This window comes from Trichechus manatus, unplaced genomic scaffold, assembly GCF_000243295.1.
Source record: "Trichechus manatus latirostris isolate Lorelei unplaced genomic scaffold, TriManLat1.0 scaffold00153, whole genome shotgun sequence".
NCBI lineage: Eukaryota > Metazoa > Chordata > Mammalia > Sirenia > Trichechidae > Trichechus > Trichechus manatus.
Genome location: NW_004444089.1, coordinates 1,867,853 through 1,889,831, shown reverse-complemented (window position 1 = coordinate 1,889,831; position 21,979 = coordinate 1,867,853). Strand labels below are relative to the sequence as shown.

General features: G+C 44.2%; 1 protein-coding gene across 12 annotated transcripts in view; it reads left to right on the top strand.

Moving 5' to 3' along the window:
• Positions 1–21,979, top strand: part of DOCK9 (dedicator of cytokinesis 9) — a 333,393-nt gene that overhangs the window by 293,697 nt on the left and 17,717 nt on the right. For 7 of the 12 annotated variants that reach the window (XM_023740325.1, XM_023740322.1, XM_023740319.1 and 4 more), the window contains 7 exons: positions 3,263–3,400; positions 3,533–3,715; positions 7,101–7,214; positions 7,334–7,549; positions 10,958–11,015; positions 12,068–12,145; positions 13,920–14,026. In XM_023740325.1, the coding sequence (XP_023596093.1) occupies positions 3,263–3,400; positions 3,533–3,715; positions 7,101–7,214; positions 7,334–7,549; positions 10,958–11,015; positions 12,068–12,145; positions 13,920–14,026 (894 nt within the window). The remainder of the gene's footprint in view (positions 1–3,262; positions 3,401–3,532; positions 3,716–7,100; positions 7,215–7,333; positions 7,550–10,957; positions 11,016–12,067; positions 12,146–13,919; positions 14,027–21,979) is intronic. The other 5 variants (XM_023740328.1, XM_023740327.1, XM_023740329.1 and 2 more) reach the window with 1 other exon arrangement.

Here is a 21,979-nt window from a genome sequence, read left to right as displayed (position 1 = left end):
TCTCAATTTGAACTGCACTGTGAGAACTAATACATAATCACTAAGGGGCAAAATGAATTAAAGGGGTGGGGGCAAGCACATGGATTGTTGGAGCTGGAGTCATTGCTAGGAAGTGTGTAATCTGGTTTGCAAAACAGTGAGCCCAGTCGCAAAGACATGTTAGGGTTAGGTCATCTTAGTAATGGGTGAACATTCCAATGGAAACAGCTGTTCTCTAAACTGAATATTTAAAGTGATTTATAAATCATAGTGTAAATAAAAATAAATGCCATATGCCTAGTTAAAGACTTAACTATCTTAAATAACCAATTCAGATATCTCATTTTGGCACCCAGGTTTTAAATTTATTTTTCCTGTGTTCTTGGATCTTGAACAAATACTGATGTGGTGCTTTGTCCCCAGAGGGACTCAGTTCCCAGGTTAGTAAGCCCCTTACGAGACTCTGTTAAAACAGTCAAACCTCACACCACACTTACCTCCTGGGGAATTGCTGGTAACCTCCTCTCCGTGTTATCACTACAAATCATGCTTTCCCTGCTACTCTAGTGCCTCATTGTTTTTTCGGATGAAATTTTCCTACCCTCAATAAGACTGTATAGAAAAGAAGAGGAAATGAGATACACCAGAGTGTCAGAAACCCTGGTGGCACAGTGGTTAAGAGCTGTGGCTGCTAACCAAAAGGTGGGCAGTTCGCATCCGCCAGCTGCTCCTTCAAGCCCTGTGGGGCAGTTCTGCTCTGTACTATAGGGTCGCTATGAGTCGGAATTGACTCGACAGCAATGGGTTGGTTGTTGGTTGGTTATAGTGTTATCTGCAGTTATTTCTGAATGGAGAGTTTAAGGGTGATTTTTGCTTTGTTCCTCTTGTAGGGCTCTCTGAATGTTCAGAGTTTTTTTATTTAGTGTGTATTATCACTGTAATGAGAGAGAGAGGGAAGAAAAATCGATTGTCAGATAAAGGAAGGCAGCAGGTGAGGTAGGGAGTGTCCAGGGTGAACGGTCCAAGTGGAAAGGGGTAGCTTTTTATAGAAGAGGGTATTTACAACTTACAGTGAACAAGTCTCAATTTCATTCTTGCAAGCAGGTTTTGAGATCAGGACCTAAGAGGACTAAATTCTGAAAATGGGAGGCAAAAGCCTGGCCAGAGAGGGTGAAAGGAGGGAAGATGGAGTGACTGAGGAGTAAGCGTGGAGACGAGGCCAGATCCGACGGCAGGGCTGGCATCTCGGCTGTTTTGCGCGAACGCTGTCTTCCGGATCGCTCCAGCAGGGTGCTGAGAAAATAAAAGCCCACTTTCCGATTCACCCAAGACTTAAAAGGTTACCGTCGAGTTTTCTGTGACTCATGGCGACCTCTGTGTGTCAGAGTTGAACTGAGTGCCATAGGGTTTTCAGTGGCTTGTAGTTTGAAAGTAAATCACCAGGCTTTTGTTTCAGGGTACCTCTGGGTGGACTCGAACCTCCGTTTGGTTAACAGCTGAGTGTGTTAACTGTTTGCACCACCTATTGTTGTTATTGTTGTTAGGTACCCATCGAGTCGATTCCGACTCATAGTGACCCTATAGGACAGAGTAGAACTGCCCCATAGGGTTTCCAAGGAGCTGCTGGTGGATTCAAACTGCTGACCTTTTGGTTAGCAGCCGAACACTTAACCACTGCACCACCAGGGCTCCCACCCAAACCTTAATGCAACCGTATTTAGGAAAGTAGACCTGAAAAGCTAAGACTTTCAATGCACCGCTCCTGGGAAGAGTAGTGTTTGCAGACAACAAAAACATATAAGCAGCTCCCAAAACACTGGAAACAACTTTATTTTTTTTTGGTTTGGTAAACAGCTGCTTATGGTTGAGCATTATATCATATTCATGTCACAAAGTCGCATTCTCTGCTCATTACATTGCTTTTCTTTCACATGATGGAATTCAGTACTCTGCACCACTGTTTGATGAGTCGGAATCGACTCGTCGGCAGTGGGTCATAAAGATCACTGAAATCCAGGTGTTCCGCCAGCTGTGAGGACGTCTCTGACTCTTCGGACTTAACAAAAAACAAAGCTCATCCCCTGAGTAAACATTTTTCTCCAACAATAAGATGAGGTAAATCTGGCTGTGAAACTATCACTCCAACCATAATCTGCTATTTAACAAAGTTATTTGGATGTAAACTTATGTTTCTTGGTTCAGGTGGCCAGATGAGAAGATTGGTTTCACATACCTTTTGACTTCTGACGTTTTCTGTCAGTCATTTTTCCCTATTTATAGTGTGGGATGCGCCCCTGTTCTCTTTCCCAGTTGCACAGTTTCATTTAAACAGGCTCGTCTGTATTTGCAGGCGTTGCTCTTCAGTGTCATACCTGTGTAGATGCGAAGGTTCCACATTGGCTTCTTGCTGTGCCATGCTCTGTAAACTGTGTGTCTTCAGCAGTTCGTGTGAAGTTTTCACTGACCAGGCGTACAAAGTGTTCAGTTAGTGTGACTGATACTACTGGAGTGAAGAAATTGACGCATGTTGGGAAGCACTTAATTGCGGTCCCCTTGCTTTTTTCTATGAAGTACAATTCATAAATTGTTCAAATACTACAAGCTGCCACTTACTAAGCCAGATCAAGTACCTGTCAGACACTTTTCTGTGCTTTATCTCTCAGTAGCTGTGCAAGGTGAGTGCCCATTTTACAGACGAGAATGCTGAGACTCGGTTTAGTAACCTGTGCAGATTCACCTGTCAGAGCCTGTTTGTTTCCCACCAACCCACCCACCTGGTTATTCGTAGATTAGCAGAGGGTCTTAGGAGCCTGAAAGACAAAAGCAGCCTCACCTTCAGAGTGTCTGTTTCATATACTTCATTTCAGTATTCTTCCCCCACCGTTAATTAGCTAGCACCTGTAATGACACGTCCTCATTGGAATTAAGGGGCTGCCACAAACACCACCTGTGTCTCAGTGGTTGGTGTACGGTAAAAAAGAAATGCAAGTTCTGTCAGCACAAAAGGACAGTGGCGCTTTAAACTGTATTACAGTTTGTGGGACATTTTACAATTAGTTCCTCCCTTAACAGAAAAAAATTAATGCCTCAGAGTACAAACTGATTGATAGATTTCTTTGTCCTGCGTAAGAGAAGTTGTGCTTTCCTAGAGGATTCATGGCAGAGTTTGTTCAAAACGTTGTCTTAGTGCAGGAAATATTTATCCTTTGAGCGTGAAGACCGTATAAAACCCATGACAAGTGTCTGGTGTGTCATACTAACTAAGCTGTTGGTGTGTTTTCAGAACCAGCTCCTGGCTGACCATGGACATAATCCTCTCATGAAAAAAGTTTTTGACGTCTACCTGTGTTTTCTTCAAAAACATCAATCTGAAACCGCTTTAAAGAATGTCTTCACTGCCTTGAGGTCGTTAATTTACAAGGTAAGTTCTTTCACGAATGATCACAACGACTGATCACGCGTACATTTTCAGTCTCTTCCCACCTGGCGTGGACGAGAACGTTCCCGAGCACGCACCCTTATTTGGTTATTTGCCTTCTCCTACTTGATCCAGTTTCCATCGACGTTTTATGAAGGGAGAGCGGACATGTGTGCTGCTCTGTGCTATGAGATCCTCAAGTGCTGCAACTCCAAGCTGAGCTCCATCAGAACCGAGGCCTCCCAGCTGCTCTACTTCCTAATGAGGAACAACTTCGACTACACGGGGAAGAAGTCCTTCGTGCGGACGCATCTGCAGGTGCGCGGGGTTGAGCTTTCGTGATGCACTCACAGGCTGGCCTGGCTTCCTAAAGAACCAGAAGGCCCTTAGGAAAAGGGCCCCAGTCACTAATAGTGACTCCTCCATGAATGTCACGTCCTTCCAGGGAGAGCCTGAACACACCAGACACTCCCAGAGCACTGGCACCTGGCAAGTAGATTTTATGACTTACAAAAGAAGCAGACAGCACATGAGAACAAAGTGTGGATTCATTTCTGAGCCAGTTCCCCCTGGGCTATCTGGGCAGGGATGATGAGTCTTCTGTGCACACCCCACTTGGTACAATAGGTGAGGAACTCAGTGGGGCCCTACCTTCATCCAATCCTCCCTGGCTAGGTGGCCTGAAAAACTCCGCTTCAAATGGAAGACAGCATCATAGCCAAGGGACCCCATAAGTTCCTCCCCCACCCATTTTTATGCCCCAAAGCCTACGTGACACGATACATGGAGTGCAGTGCAGATTTTCCCACATGTCCACCCTGGGTGGCAGGCATGGCTTGTTCTGAAGCCTGTTGCCAGGCAATGAGTTGGGGACTCCCAGCTCACTTACCGTGTTTAAGCGTTGCCTGCCTGTTTTAGAAAAACAAGAGACACCTTGATTGCTCTGGATGTCCAAGGCTGTTTCCAGAAACCAGAGACAAAAAGCCAGTTCTTGTTCTTTGTCCCACAGCTTTCCAGTACAAGTTTATCATATGTAATTCTGTTTTAGCAGGAAAATTTTGAGTATCACATTTACTAAATTATCTCATCATAAATACTACAAAATCCAGTCCCAAGATGGAAAGTCACATTTACTGATTGGGTTTATTTCATCCTTTCTGCTGTCAGATCTGGGTCCAAGATGCATTTCTACTGTAAATTGGTGTCTTCGTTTCTTAATGTTGCTACAACAGAAATGCCACGAGTGGATGACTTTAACAAACAAAACTGTATTCTCTCCCAGTCTAGGAGGCTAGAAGTCCAAATTCAGGGTGCCGGCTCCAGGGAAGGATTTCTCTCTCTGTCAGCTCTCGGGGAAGGTCCTTGTCATCAGGCTTCCCCTGGTCTGGGAGCTTCTCAGCTTTGGTACCCCAGGTCCAAAGGATGCACTCCACTCCTGACACTTGTTTCTTGGTGATATGAGGTCTCCATCTCTCTGCTCACCTCTCTCTCCTTTTTGTAAGATAAAAGGTGATGCAGGCCACACCCTAAGGAAACTCCCCTTACATCAGATCAGGGCTGTGACCTGAGAAAGGGTATTGCATCCCACCCTAATGCTCTTGAACATAACCTAATCTTGCCTCATTAGCTACAGGCAGAAATTAGGATTTACAACACGTAAGAAAATCACATCAGATCACAAAACAGAGGACAGCCACACAATACTGGGAATCATGGCCTAGCCAAGTTGGTACATATTTCTGGGGGACACAATTCAATCCATGACAGTTTCCATTTAAATACTGAACCGGTGTAGTTGGGCGGACTGAAGGTCCATCAAATCAAGAAATATTAGTGCCTGTGTGAGAATAGGAAACATCTTAGGTAAGAAAGGAAAAAGCCCAGAGCTGCTCCTTTATGTCGCCCATCTACTGACACACCTGCCATCACTCCCGAGTTGAAACATCCTAAATCCTCTGCCCCGGGAACCATGCAAGATAGTGATGGGTCTTGTGTGTTTCTGTAGACTCTCTTTCTACAAACACACAATAGGAGTCTCTTCCTCTTCTCTGTATTTAAAAAAAACCTCCTTTTTAAAAAAAACAGTATTTACTGTTTGCATACTGTGTGTTAAGATTCATGGGTACAACCACAAACAAAATTGAACCCCGCCTTGGTCCTCATGGGATGTGGAGTCTAGTGGAGGACACAGGTAAACACTGAAGCTCTCACGATGCAGTGTGACGAGTGCTGTAATAGAGGAACTTGACTCATTAGGGTCCTTGGGTGTGGCACAAGCAGTTTGCACTCAACTACTAACCTAAGGTTGGTAATTCAAACCCACCCAGTAGCACCACAGAAGAAACACCTGGCAATCTGCTTCTATAAGGATTACAGCTGAGAAAATCCTATGGAGCAGTTCTACTCTGTAACACGTGGGGTCTCCGTGAGTTGCAATCAATTCGACGGCAATGGGTCTGGGTTTTTTTGGGTTGAGAGTGTAGTAGGAGCACTGAGCAGGGGCATCTGGCGAGAGGCTGAAGTGAAGGTTGAGTAGGGTTACCAGGTGAAGGTGGCGAGCATGTTCCAGGCCGTGGGTGCACCAAGGCCCATCTGGAGAACTGGAGAAGTTCCTTATAGTGGAGTTTAGAGTATGGGGGAAGGTGAGTTGAGGAGGACAGCACTGGGTATTTGCAGGGATTTTCTGGATGCCAGTATGGAGAATGCATTAGAGGGAGTCAAGACCTTAGCTGGGGAGACCTTCTGGGGAGACTGTTGTCAGATCTAGGCCAGAAATGATGACGTCTTGCACTGGGGAGGGTGGGTTAGAAAGAAGAGGAGATTGAGTTGACAGTAGGTACTGGTTGTACCTGGGTGTGGTGAAGGAACATGAAGGAACAAGGGTGACATCTCCAGTCTTAGCCCAAACGACAGGGTAATGGTGGTGCTATTCATAGACCTGCAAAATACAGATCCTGGTGCATATCTGGAGTCCCTGGGTAGTGCAAACAGTTCATGCTCTCAGCTGTTAACTGGAAGGTTAGATGTTCGAGCCCACCTAGAAGTGCCTCGAAAGAAATGCCTGGTAATCTACTTCTGAAAAATTAATCAGTCATTGAAAAGCCTATGAAGCACAGTTCTACTGTGACACACAGGGTCACCGTGACCCGGAGTCAACTCGACGGCAAACGGTTTTTACTGGTTGTGTATTTAATGTGTATATGTGCAAATAAAAAACGCAAAGGTCAACCCACCTATTGAATACTTAATACATATAAGTTCAAACCAAAAACTCGAGGAGGTAAATAATGAGGTCTTCCTTTTCATTAGAGAAAGTAAAACCAGAAAAAAACAAATCCGTTGCCATGGATCCGACTCATAGCAACCGTATAGGACAGAGTAGAACTGCCCCATAGAGTTTCCAAGAGAAAGTAAGACATAAGTAAATACCCAAGTGATGCAGGCCTATCTAATTGTCATTCTGCATTCTCCTGATTAGCATCTTTGCTTTGCAAAGGAAACAAATATGGCAAAATCAGCTTCTGGAATAATTCCTAAAAGGTAAATAGAAAAGATGAATGACTCAGACATAGTTTGGCATGCTGGAGTAATCACTCCGCAAAACATCCCACCTTTGCCCTGTCTTCCTGCGTCTCCTATTGAAAACAAGCCTCAGAAGTCATCTGAAGGTGAATTGATTTGCTCCTGTTTGTGTATCCCTAAGGTCATTATTTCCGTCAGCCAGCTGATAGCAGATGTTGTTGGAATTGGGGGGACCAGATTCCAGCAGTCCTTGTCTATCATCAACAACTGTGCCAACAGCGACAGACTCATTAAGGTGGGTAACCCAGCCCGGTGTGTTTTTCACTCCCAAAACTCTGACTCACGTTCTGATACGTAGGCATATAGGCAGAAAGTAGATGAAAGACAAGTATCCTTTTTCCACCCTTGTTGTAGCACACCAGCTTTTCCTCAGATGTGAAGGATTTGACCAAAAGGATACGCACAGTCCTGATGGCCACCGCTCAGATGAAGGAGCATGAGAACGACCCGGAGATGCTGGTGGACCTCCAGTACAGCTTGGCCAAGTCCTACGCAAGCACCCCTGAGCTCAGGAAGACGTGGCTCGACAGCATGGCCAGAATCCATGTCAAAAACGGGGATCTCTCAGAGGTAGCCTTGTGAGCCTCTTGTTCTGGGTTTTCGAGGAAGCCAGTTGTCTTAGTCAGCTAGGGCTGCTATAACAGAAATACCACAAGTGGATGGCTTTAACAAAGAGATGTTTATTCTCTCAGTCTAGGAGGGTAGAAGTCTGAATTCAGGGGTCCAGCTCCAGGGGAAGGTCCTTGTCATCGATCTTCCCCTGCTCTAGGAGCTTCTCAGCGCAGGGACCCCAGGTCCAAAGGACTTGCTCCACTCCAGGCTCTTCTTGCTTGGTGGTAAAAAGGTCTGTCTCCTCTCTGCTTTTCTCTTTTGTAACTCAAAAGAGATGGACTCAAGATACAACTTAATCCTGTAGGTTGCATCCTGCCTCATTAACAGAACTGCCTTCATTAACTTCTTAGAAGTTAGGATTTACAACACATGGGAAAATCACATCAGATGACAAAATGGTAGACAGTCACACCATACTGGGAATCATGGCCTAGCCAAGTTGACAGACATTTTTTGGGGACACAGTTCAATCCATAACACTAGTTATATCCCACTAATTCAAAGAACCCAATCGTGAGAAAAGTTTTCCTGTTAGTTGAAAGAGGCCCATTTAGTATGTGCGATCCTTCCGTGTGAGGCTCAGGGTTACTGTATAGTTACCTAAGCACTTTAGTAAGGGTGCAGTGGTGGTTCAGTGGTAGAATTCTCGCCGTCTATGAGGGAGACCCAGGCTTGATTCCCGGCCACTACACCTCATGGGCCGCCACCACCCGTCTCACTGGAGACTCGTGCTGCTACGATGCTGAACAGCTTTCAGCAGAGCTTCCAGACTAAGATAGACTAGGAAGAAAGGCCTGGTGATCGACTTCTGAAAATCAGCCAGCGAGAACCTTATAGATCACAATGGTCTGATCCGCAGGACCAGGCCGTGTTTTGTTCCCTTGTACACGGGGTCGCCTGGAGTCAGGGGCCCACTACACAGCGGCTGACAACAGCAACGAAGCATTTCAGTAATTTAAAACAGATTGTAAGGGGATGCAAAAGGACATTGTTTGAAAGCTCTTAAAAAGTGTACAGACTCATCTAACCAAAACCATCGAGTTGATTCTGATTCATAGCAATCCTATAGGACAGAGTAGAACTGCCCCATACGGTTTCCAAGGAGCGGCTGGTGGATTCGAACTGCCAACCTTTTGGTCACCAGTTGTAGCACTTACCCACTGCACCACCAGGGCTCCACACATTCATCTAGATACCTGCTGATTAAAGTACATATCAGTTTCTGCATCAAAACTCCCCTCTAGTTCTAAAATTCAGTTATTTAATGATGAAATGAATTCTTCCTGTTATTAAAGTTATGATAAGGCACCACTTTGCCCTTTATGGGGTAGTCCTTTCCACTGGTGGACGGGGTAGATACTCAAACATTCCCTCTTTCACAGAGCGGAAGTACGTTTACGTGTATGAGTAGACAGGGTGGCATCGGAATGCAGTGTGTGGATTCTGGGAGCTGACGTTGAATCCCAGACCCAGCATTTACTAACTTTGGGATAGATGGCAAGTTATCTCACGTCTCTGTGCCTCGGTGCCATCGTCTATAAAGTAGGTTCTGTGTTTCCACAGGGACTCTGTTCAGGCTTTGCTCCTAAGACATTTAAGGAATAACAATACTATTAAAGCAAGCCTGCTTTACTTTTAAACCCTCTATTTTTTTTAATTAGTAAAATGATGTTCTAAGTCTGAAAAATTTAGGTAACTCTTGTTACCTATTGATTACTCAGGGGGTCTGATGTGCTGAAAAGTACACATGACATTATAATTCTGTTTGTCCTTAAATGTAACATAGACTGTACATTAACCGTAATAAAAATGAATTACATGTTAGAAGTAGTCGTTTTTCTATCACTCTCAGAATTTAAGTTTGTTTTTTTTTTTTTTATCTCAGTGTGGCCCGAGTCTCCAAAACAAAACAAACCAAAAAAAAACTTACTGAGTTTGAGTTGTTCCTCCAAAAATAAAGGATTAAAGCAGATAAGTTACAGGGTTTCTTTTAGCTTCAGCCCTCTGTGGTCTTGTCCCCGATCAAGAACTCAAATACTGCAGTGCCTGTTCTACGCGTACAGGAGGAGCCCTGGGCAACGGGTAAGAGCCCGGCTGCTAACCAAAAGGTCGGCAGTTCGAATCTACCAGCCGCTCCTTGGAAACCCTATGGGGCAATTCTGCTCTATCCTAGAGGGTCGCTGTGAGTCGCAATTGACTTGATGGCAACAGGTTTGGTTTTACAGGTCTTGTGCATACTTACCTGACGTGGGAAGGGACGAAAATGTAAGCTGTGGGCTTGGCCTCTGAGGACTGCATGGTGTGGTGAATCCTACACTCAGACTTCTCTCCGGACAAATTAGGCACAGGTCCTAGTGTTAGGCCCCATGACTTACACGTGTTCCCACGTACATGGCATGTAGGGTGGTCTCAGCCTGTGTGCTGAGTGTTGGCTGCCTAACAGTGAGACCCCGGGCCAAGGACACCACGGGGGGTGGGAGATGGCAGAGCCTAGTGACAAGAAGCGCAACAAGCAGAGGCTCATGCGTGGGAGTCTTAACAGTGGCTTCACTCCAACAGCTATGTTTGACTTTTGTAACACTGTGGCTACTTGGTAAAAAAAATAATTTTTTAAATGTTTTCTTTTATTTTTAAGGTATCTGTAATTTTAAGATTAAGACTAAATTGAGATTTGAGATTGAATTAGGATTTTGTGATTCAGAATTCTGAAAAAGTTACAACTTCATCTTTTTTTAAGTCGAGGGAAGAAAATACACGAGCACCTGAAGACTTGAACCTCTCACAATCTAGGAATGAGCGTGCCTTTCCTTTCAAATGGTTCTTTTTTTATTTCAAGAGAAATGATGTAGAAATCTTAGATATTTTAACAAAAAAAGTTTTTATCTTTTATATTAAAATTGAGTCGAATTTCAATAGAAACGAACCTTAGAAATTTTACTGCCATTTGTCTTATTCCCCATTCGTGTTAAAATGTCAGTTTGTATGCATTCCTTCACTTTTTCACGTCACGGAAGACCACGCCCTCTTATTACGCGGTGGAAGTCATTGCAGTGATGTTTGTTCTATAATTTCTTTTTCTAAGTTGGTCCTTTTGAAATTGGCACACCTTTTTGAATTTCCTTTTTCAATCTATTAGCCATTGTTTCCAACAACTAGTAAATTTTAGTCTCCACAGACATAAAGCAATTTTCCTTTTTGGACTTACCATTCAGAGGGTAAGATGTCAGCCATTAAATTTTTAGAAACACTGATTGGTGCCTTGAAATTGAATATAAGTACATACACTCGTTAGACTGCTGTCTGCTCATGAGCATCCTGACATGCTGTTACAAATGATGATCCTCAAGCACGTGTCTTTTATTACAGGCAGCGATGTGCTATGTCCACGTGACAGCCCTGGTGGCCGAATATCTCACGCGCAAAGGTCAGAAACACTTTCCTGTGTTTTGTGAAACGAATAGAAAACTGTCCAGAGCAGCCAGGGCAGGGCAGAGGGGCCCTCTGTGAGAGCCGCTCAGAGGATCTGGAGGTGGGGGGTCACGTGTGTGTGCGAGAACTGTATTCATCATCGTATTCCCTGATGTGACGTTGCATGATGTAGCGTGACGTTGCGTGACGTTGGAGGCACAGGAGGAGTGCCAGAAGGAAAGATAGATGACGTGTTATCACATAACCTCTTACTGATGGCTGCATTCTGCAGAATGTAGCTAATGACCTTTGCATCTGGGTGTCCCTGGTGGGCCAGTCGAGAGCTGAAAAGACCTGATTTTTACCCAGGGTATTTCCCGCTGGAGCTGTTTATCCATCAAGAGACAGTTGTAATGGGAGATGGTCAGCCAGCCTTTCTGGAACGCAGCCCACTTGCCACTGTTGTGTGAGAAGGCGGCCTAGCAGGGGAAAGGAGAGGCAGGGGAGGCAGCATTACATATGTGTTCCCAGATGAGCAGACCAGGAATTCTCTCACGGGCTCCTTTTGACTAAACATTGGTCTCTCGTTTCCATTTAAAATCATCACAGCCTCAGACTGTGGCAGAGCTGGTAGCCTGGGCGCGTATACTGGAGAACAGCCGCATCGGCTCTGGGCCAATGAGTACTTTTAAAAAGTGAGAAATGCTATCAAATCACAAAGACCAAGACCAGGAAATGTATCTCTCTAATAAAGCAGGCTATCTGGAGTGGGATTTTAAGGATGTCTGGCCCTGGTGGCGCAGTGGTTAAGAGCTTGGCTGCTAACCAAAAGGTGAGCAGTTCGAATCCACCAGCCGCTCCTTGGCAACCCTGGGGGGCCGTTCTGCTCCGTCCTAGAGAGTCGCTGTGAGTCGGCATCGACTCCGCGGCAGCGGACTTTTTTGGTTCTGAGTTTGTCCTGTCAGAGCCCGAAAGGGAAAGACGTCAAAGGAGGGGTCTTCGCTCAGTTAATACAGCACTGTTTCCTGTTGAGCCCGGTCGTCAGGTAACACGTTTCCTCGTGTTTAGAAGCAGACACAGCGCTGCGCCGGGAACCGCCCCTCCTCCCCCACAGCCACAGCGCCTGCCAGAGGAGGAGCCAGGGAGGTGAGCCCCCAGCGCCCCACGCTCTTCACCTGCCCCTCGTGGCGCGGAGACTTTCTGTTTCAACTTGGCATGGACGGACTTCGCTTTCCTGCCCCCTCCTTTTCCCGGGCTCTCCGTTCACTGGCAGTCTGTTCATGGGGGCAATGAGCGGAGGCGCTCGGGGCAGGCACCACAGGAGCTGAGTTCTATACTTAAATGTACTTTGGTGGCTTAAAGGAGCCCTGGTGGCACAGTGGTTAAGTGCTCAACGGCTAACCAAAAGGTCAGCAGTTCGAACCCACCAGCTGTTCCGCAGGAGAGAGCCGTGGCAGTCTGCTTCGGTAAAGATTACAGCCTTGGAAACCCTATGGGGCAGTTCTGTTCTGTCCTGTTGGGTGGCTGCGAGTCAGGATCAACTCAGCAGCAATGCATTTGGGTTTTTGGTTTTGGTAGCCTAAAGCCTGGGTGGCTGGCTTTTACTACTTTATTTTTTGTAACTTCACTATATCCTCAAGCTCCTAGATTAATGCTTTTCATTGGGAAATTTTCTCTTTCCATGTGACAAAAGCTTGCCTAGCAGAGACGCTGGATAACCCGTGAATGGCTTGGTCACCCTTGACTTATATGCAGCAGAAAAGTCTCTGGCTTAAAGGTCTAACTTTCTCAAAGCTTGACTTCAAAATACTCTGTGTTCTTCTTTTTTTCCTGAAATAAGCAAGATTTCAGTTTAAGTTTGTTTTATTACAAGCAGCCATCTCAAAATAGAGTAGCAGGACATTTCTAGTCCTTCACTTGATAATTTTTGACATTGTCCACCTGACCTAAAACACTCTTTCCTAGTGACTGAAAAATGAGTAAATGCCCCAAATGGGCCATTATTGTTTAAGGAATTTGCCCTCAAACGTGTATGCTAGCTAACTCTAACCTTACACCATGCCCCTTTCCCTTAGAGAATCTCCTTAGAGAATCAGGGTGCCTAGGCCACTGAAGTATTCATGCTTCTTAACTGGGTAGAGGAAAAGGCCTCTTCTTACCCTCTACCAGTTGCCGTCCAGTCAGTTCCAACTCATGGCGGACCCCGTGTGTGTCAGAGTAGAACTGTGCTCCATAGAGTTTTCAATGGCTGATTTTTCAGAAGTAGATTGTCAGGCCTTTCCTCCGAGGCACCTCTGAGTGGTCTGGACCCTCCAGCCTTTTGATTAGCAGCCGAGCATGTTAACCATTTGCACCACTCAGGGACTCCTCTGACCCTCTAAGCAGCTGACACGGAAACCAACTGCAGCAACCACTCAGTTCACACACCTTCGTTTTACAGATGGGCTCCTAGAGGAGGAGGGAAGGGCTCACCCCGGGCCTGAGTGGGTGAGGTGAACTTAAAGGGAACAGAGCTCCTTCTGAGTCATAGATTTCTCTTTGGTTGGCTTTGGCTTCTTTATCTCTCTTATCTGTGCACAGGTCATCTCGCCAAATCCAATTATAGTTTGTTATCATTTTACTTTTAATTTGATGTCATACTTATTTCTGAGTTTATTGCTGAGATAAGTTTTAATAAAGGTGGGCAAAAAAAAAAAAAAAGATGGAGGGAGAAGAGGGTTAAATATGGGGCGGGGGGTGGGTAGGGATGAAGAAGAGCATTCACATGGGGCGGCCCACGTGAATGCTGGCCTGAGACACAACAGATTTCAAAATTGGTCATTTTGTTCAACACCGAAGCGTACAAGGCAGGAAGAACCCTCGAGGTTCACCCACTCTCGGGTTAGTAACACTGACTCTCTCCTGCTCTCTCAATTCCTAGGCATGTTTCGACAAGGATGTACAGCCTTCAGGGTAATTACCCCAAATATAGATGAGGAGGCCTCCATGATGGAAGATGTCGGAATGCAGGACGTCCATTTCAACGAGGTGAGTGCTTGAGCGTGCTGGGCTTCCTAGTCCCTGGGCATCTCAGAGCTGCTGCTTGTCTTGCCAGCCATCACACCAGGCCTTGTCTCCCTGTAGCTTCTAGCCACACACTCAGCTGTTACCAAGATAAATCTCCAAAGAAATTATAAGTTTGTTTGGTCCTCGTGTTAAAGTTAACATACATATTAACGTTAATACCTAATACCTTGTCTTCTAGATGCTATAAGTAAAATCCAAAACCAAACCACTCTGCCGTTGAGTTGATTCCAACTCATGGCAACCCCATGTGCTACAGAGTAGAACTGTGCTTCATAGGGTTTTCTTGCCTGTAATCTTTCACAGAAGCAGATCTCCAGGGCTTTCTTTCATGGTACCACTGGGTGGATTCAAACTGCCAATCTTTCAGTTAGTAGTCGAGTGCAAGCCATTTGCACACCCATTCTCCAGACAACTTAGAACAGCAAAGCCGCTTCCGTTCTCCCTGCCGGGAATTCCTCCTTTTCTCTGGAGAGAAGGGTTGAGGGGCCAGTGAGTGGGGAAGTAAGGCAGAGCACTTGAGTATTCTAATAAATGGTACAATACATTGACTATGAGGTTTCTTATTCTTTCCGGCAGTTAATTTCTCTAGTTCATGAGTTTGATAGCTGTTTGAATCTGATTTTAAACTAGTATCTCCAACTCTAGACATCTCCCCATGACAGGCGTGACTGGGCTCGTGGCCAGACTGGCCCCGGTGCAAAGCCTTAGCTCCCTCGTCCAGCTGTAAGTTTTAGCCCATGTTCTGGCACCTGTAGTACATATGACCACCCTACCCGCCCCGATAGAGACCAAACATTTTGACATTAAATAATAGTAGCAACTTCTGCACGTTTCTGGCCAAAACAGGATAACCTCGCAGCTACTTTTCCATAACTAGAGTTTTAAATAAAGCTAGGAATTTGACCAAATGCCAGTTTCCTGCTGGTATTCACTGTATTTCCTTTTCCATGAATATCTGCCGGGGAGTTGTTGAAATGTGCCTGCCCCCCTCAGCACAAGGCAGAATGGAACATGAAAGGGAAAGCTTTTTAATCCTTCTCATCTTCTAAGCAAAAATAAAGTTGTCTATTTCTTCACGTGAAAACAAACAGAAAGGAAGGAGTAAATATTTCCTGCCTCGTTTTTACTTGTTGTTATATTGACTCATATAGGACATAAGGGTGCGGTGGCAGAGAGTTCGTACTATGGCTTTTAACCATTTTCATGTCAGTAAATAGGGCCCATGCGCAAACATCTTATGCCAAAATGTGGTTTCAGGAAGTTTTTGAGGGCCTCCCTTTTCCAACTAGGAGTCCCTGGTGGCACAAACAGTTACGCGCTCGGCTACAAACCAAGAGGGTTGGCAGTTGGGACCCATCCGGAGGTGCTTCGGAAGACAGGCCTGGCGACCTGCTTCCGAAAGATCATAGCCTTGAAAACCCTATGGGGCAGATCTACTCTGCACACATGGGGTCGCCATGAGTCAGGATTGCTCAACAGCACCTAGTTTTTCTTTTCCAACTGATGATCTGTGTGAGGCTGGATTTTCTCTGTACACATCAACTAAGATAGCGTATCACGCAGATTGAATGCAGAAAAAGAGGCTAAAGCTGCATTCTGTTCAGCCAGATGCAAGAGAGACGCACAGTTGTAAAACAATGCCACTCTTTAACTTTTGTTAGAAAATAGTTATTTTTTTTAGTAAAATGTTGTTTTTATTAACAGGTAGTAGGTTTATTTTTACTTTTAATTAACAAACATTTTTACATTTTTTGGAGTTTCAATATCTAATATGGTATATATATTGAAAGATCTCACCCATATAAACTAAAGTTCTTTGGGGTCCTCAGTAATTTTTAAGGATCTGAAGGGGCCCTAAGACCAAAAAGTTTGAGAACGACCATAAATTGCCTAGCCTTAAAATGCCCTCTAAATTAAAAATCAGACATGAGAAAGGAGGAATCCAATAATACACAGAGTGCCTACCAAGTATCAGGCAAGTGCTAGCACCTCATGTTTAAAGGCTGAAATAATTGTAACCACAATAGATAAAATTTTCTAAGTGTCTTGCGGGGGGTGGGGAGAAGCATGTTGGTTCTTACGCGGTGTCTTAGTCATCTAGTGCTGCTGTAGCAGAAACACCACAAGCGGATGGCTTTAACAAAGAGAGATTTACTTCTTCTCAGTAAAGTAGGCTAAAAGTCCAAATTCAGGGCGTCAGCTCCAGGGGAAGGCTTTCTCTGTTGGCTTTCTCATCAATCTTCCCCTGGACTAGGAGCTTCTCCTCACAGGGACCCTGGGTCCTAAGGACACACTCTGCTCCTGGCACTGCTTTCTTGGTGGTATGAGGTCCTCACTCTCTGCTTGCTTCCCTTTCCTTTTATCTCTTGTAAGATAAAAGGTGGTACATTCCACACCTCGGGAGACTCCCTTTACACTGGATCAGGGATGTGACCTTAGTAAGGGTGTTACAATCCCACCCTTATCCTCTTTAACATAAAATTACAGTCCCAAAGGGGAGAACAACCACGCAATACTGGGAATCAGGGCCTAACCAAGTTGACACATATTTTGGGGGACACAAGTCAATCCATGACACATGGTGTTAAGAGTTCAACTGTAGCTCCACCTTGAAATGCCTGGACAGAGGGTAGTTTCGTGTTTTTCACTCTCTAAAGTATGAAAGCTGTTGTGAGGTAACACAGCTTTGAACTCCTCACTTCTTCCAAGGCGACTTTTCACTGCGTTTCTCCCTGAGAAGACGCACGGCTGCCCAGCTTCCTTGGGGAAACCACCCGTGGCCCCATGTACCAAGCCAGACCTCCTGAGTGTTTTATTTAGAATTAGGTAAGGTAAGAAAGACTGCCAGAAATGACTAAAGATTTTCAAGTAAACAGTTTTCCGTAATCTATCCTGTGGGGATGAGAAAATGAAGCTTGAGTTTGCTCATCTGATTAATAAGCTGAAATAATCACTCCCGCCTAATGAATTTATGACAGTGAAATCCAGTACAGAAAATATTGAGGAAATTTTTGAATGGCACCCACTCCAAGTAATAACTGACATGTGACAAGGATCCTTTTATCAGTTATTTTCAGAATATGGGTCTGCCGCCCTGTCCTTGAAGCCTAAAGTTGGTAAATCTTTAACGAGGTCCATAGTCCATGATGAGCCGTAATGATTAGGATGTGACAGTGGGCTTAGAAAGCTCCAGGAAAGCCACACACATCAAGAGGGAACTAACGGGGAGAGGAAAGAGGAGCATGTGTTCTAGAAGAAGGGAAAACAGAAATTGCCACGTACATTTTTGCTTTGCCTGCCAGGTTTTTTCAAGAAGCAGGGTGTTTCGTTACGGGAGATAACAATCTGCAGAGAAGAAGGAGCTTTAGGAAAAGCTGATGGGAATAAGAGTTAGCATATAGCTTAATTAAAATCATTGCCTTTGAATCTGGCATTATTAGACGTAATTAAATGCTGTAGGTGCTCTCCTAGAATGATTTTAGGGGATTTCTATAAAAATACACAGTTTTCCAAGCAGCAGGCCTCAGAAGAGTTTTGATTGGTAGCAATTCCATCTTTCCCAACTCTGATCTAAAGAGCAGACTCCCTCCCAGCTGCTTTTGGTTAGACAAAGAGGAACATCTGATTCCCCTTGACAATCTTGTTTCACAAGTTTGAGCCTGTGTAAATCGAATTCTGAGTCCATTCCACACAGCCCATGCAGCTTTGAGATCCCGCCCTCATTATCCGCATCTGTCAGGGTCCTGGAAGGAAACGGATGGCACACTCAAGCTAGGGTTGAAGAAAGTCTGATAAAGGAACTTCTTAAAAAGTGTGGTCAGGGTTTAGGGAAACCAAAAAGAGATGGTTTCGCAGGAGCTTCGCAACAGCTGGGTTGCTACCCCTCATCCTGAAGGGAAAAGGAGAGAAAGTAACTCTGTAGATGAGGCCACCTGACAGGGCCTGTGGGCTCTAGAAAAGGACTCAGTTGACCACATCACCCTGGCAGAGAGCAGCCAAGTGAACAACCACCCATACTTGCTCTCCTCCTGCCCTTCCATCTCCGGCCAGTGCCTTCCGCTGGGCAAAGTCAGCCAGGAGCCAGAGGATACGGGAGCCCTCCACACAGCCCAGCAGTCCATGTGTGGCAGCCTCACAGAGCCACGGGGAGCAAGGCAGAGAGGGAATCTACACAGAAAATGGAGAATGTCTTGCACACTAAACTGTTGCTGTACAAAGCATCTACTATCACTGCTGCAAAATCACCATTGAGGATATTGTCTGATACAAATGTTTACTATACAGAGTTAACGGGGAAAGTCTCTGGCTGCTGGTAGCCAAAATGGTTTCTACTCAAAGAAATAATTGGCAGTAACAAGCAAAATGTTTACATCTATGGAACATCCCGAGAGGGTGATGTCAACAGAACTTAATTCAGTGATTACTCTGTTGGTATTTCTTCCAAGCCTTGGAGATTGTCTTTAACCAGATAGAGTCTTGACTGTAAATGGTCTTGAAACCGTAAAAGTTCCATGCCATGTGTTGACTATTACAGTGATTATCCAAAATGGTAGTAGCAGTGAGCTAGTCTAATTCCTCTGCCTTTGCCTCATACCAGGACACATCACCCTGCTTCACTTTACCTCATTTTGCAAACATTTACTGAGCTAGGTGCTGAGCCAGGTGCTGGAGAGACAGTGGTGAGCAAGACGTGTCCTCTACTCTGACGAACTCTGCTGCTTCTGCTCTTGAGGACACAGTCCCTTAGAATCTGAGTTGGGAGTTGACTGAGTTCTTTGTGATCTGGAAGTTCCTATACTAACCTAAATGTGGCTTCATTCTATAAGCTGGCTGTGTGCTGTGTGCTCGCCTGGGGAGACATAAGGGAGGTGCCTGCCTGAGTTTCACCTAGTGCAGGGGTCCTCATACCTTAGCATACTTAGGAATTACCCTGGATTCCTGTTAACAAATAGAGAGTGCCATACTCTCACCCACCCACCCTCACCCCATCCCCATGCTCAGTTGGGTGGGTGTGGGGGCTCAGGAATCTGCATTTTAAGCATCCCAGGTGATTATTCAGATGCAGGGGCTCCTCAACTGTATCTTGAGAAATGATGATGCAGTGGGAACACTGAATTCTACCATGATGGTATGCTATTGCCCAAGCCAGGTCCCACATTTTAGTTATTCCCAAATGGCAGATGATAGATGCAATACCTAGCTTCCTAGGTAAGGTTGATTAGTCCATTCTAAAAATGGAGCAAATGGCATTTAAATCAAAGTTTTAAAAATACCCTGTGCAAACACAGACGCAGGCCTTCTCGTGCACACTCACACACATACCCAGCACTCGTGTGCTCCTCCGCAGACAGCTGCTCAGCGTTCGCCACCGCATTGCTGTGACACATTTAAAAATGGAAATGGCTAATTCCATTTGACTCAGGTTCCTCAATGGCTTCTGACCTTGGTGCACTGAGCTCTTTTGAAGACTAGTCTAATATCATAAAATATGTACTTTCCGGATACGTAAAGTCAATTGAGGGTTTTGTTTTTTCAAACCAGTTATTACTCACAGTTCTTTGGGTGTACTGACTGTTCAGAAACAGTGTTTACCCTCAGGCCCTCTGTACGATTACCTTTCAAGGTCGTCACTATTTGACCACCGTCTGGGTTAGTACTGGTTTTCAGGTGCAGTGATTGCTGAGAATTCAAAGTAAATAATAAGTAGAAACTAAGCAAGAGGTACATCTTCATCACACAAGTGCACGAGGACGAGACGGTCGTAGAACCTTCTGTAATTTCATCTTTGTCCATGGCTGTTGCGGTGGTGGCTACATACATCTGTCTTTAATGTTTTCACTTAATGGCCCCTCCAATAAAAGTAGGAAATGACTGGTATATCTTTTTATAAGCATTGGTACAGAGTTCATTTACACAAATGACAGTTTTATGATATGTATGTTGTAAGTCTGACATAGGAGTTAAATGGTCTTGCTGTAAAGATGGTTTTTTTAAAGTCAATTAGACAATATTTTCTGGTAAGTTGATTTGTTCCTGCTTTAAAAATGTTTATTTTCTTCAGATCTATAACCACAGGCATTAGGCCTGTAATGAAACAGTAGGCCTGTAATGACTAAATCACAGGTCCTGTGTTTGGAGGATACAAACATGTTAAAAAGCAACCATAAAATTCTTAACAACATATCAGCAAATTTAATCTAGCAATATATAAAAAGAAAAATATATTATGACTGAATGGCGTTTATTCTGGGAATGCACAGTTAGTTCAACACTGGAAAACCAGTCAATGCAATTCACCATATCAGCAGAATAAGAAAAACCATATGACCATTCAGTGGATGCAAAAAAAAAAAAGCATTTGACAGAATTTACCGTCCATTCATTACGAAAAAATCTCTGCAAACTAGGAATGGAAAAGCACTTCTACAACCTGAAAAAGAGTATTTACAAAAAAGCCTGCAGCTAACCTACAGCTAGAGAGAGAGAGAACAGCTAAAAAATCTACAGCTAAAGAGAGAGAGAATACCTTAATAAGACTGAATGCTTTCACCCTAAAATCAAGGGCAAGGCAAGAAAATCTGTTTTCACCACTCCTAGTCAACATTGTTGTGGGGATTCTAGCTAGTGTCATAAGGAAAGAAAAAGAAATAAAACTGTCTGTTGACAGAAGACATAATTGTCTATGTAGAAAGTCCCAATAAATGTGCCAAAGAAGCTGCTGAAACTAGCAAGTGAGTTTAGCAGGGTCACAGGATACAAGATCAATATACAAAAATCAGTCAACCTTCTTCACATTTAAGAGATTCTTGTACCATGTTTTCACTATACTGTTAATAATTATTTTGTATCATTCCTAGGAACAAATATGTTGGATGACTTTTCAGTCTTATTCAAACAGAGCTCTTTCGTTGAAAAAAAAATAGAAATTTAAAAATAGCACTATTTATAATAGCATCAAAAAACATGAAATATTTAGGTATAAATCTGTATACATCTGTGTGCTAAAACACTGATGAAGAAATCAAAGAAGGCTTAAATAAATGGATTGGGAGACTTAATAACTGTTAATAGGTCAGTTCTCCCTAAATTGATTTATAGATGCAGAGCACTCCCGAGGAAGATTTCCCCTAGAGTTTTTGTAGCAATTGACAAACTGATCCTAAAAATTTACATGAAAAAGCAAAGGAACCAGAATAGCCAAAACGACTTTGAAAAAGTTAAGACTCCCCCACCTAATGAGTGGTTCTCTAAACTGGATGTGATTTTGCTCCCCTCCCCCGCCCGGTGGTGGGGAGGGGGCATTTGTCAATGTTTGGAAATATTTTTGATTGTCATTACATGGGGGAGGAGGAGGCTGCTCCTGGCATCAAACATGTAGAAGCCAGAGATACCGCTAAATGTTCTACAGTGCACAGTATAGCCCTACATAACAATCACCCTGCTCAAGATGTCAAGTTACCGTAGAGAAAGTGCTGTAAAGCCACCGTAGTAATCAAGACAGTGTGGTACTGTACTAACATAGACACAGAGACCAATGGAACAGAACAGAGAGACCAGAAACACACCCACACATACACTGTCAGTTCATTTTTTGACAAAGGTTCAAAGGCAATCAATGGAGAAAGGATAGTCTTTGTCAAATGGTGCTGGAACAATCAGATATCCATATGCAAAAAGAGAGAACACCTCAGCCTGTACTTCACACCAAAAATAACTCAAAATGGATCATAGGCTTAGTGTAAAACCATAAACCTTCTAGCAGAAAAATCTTTGGGTTGGATAAAGATTGCTTAGATATAATACAGAAAGCACAATCCACAAAAAATAAAAATTGATAAATTAGACTTCATCAAAATTAAAGACTTCTGGTCTTCAAAAGACACTGTTAAGAAACTCCAGAGACCATCTACAGAT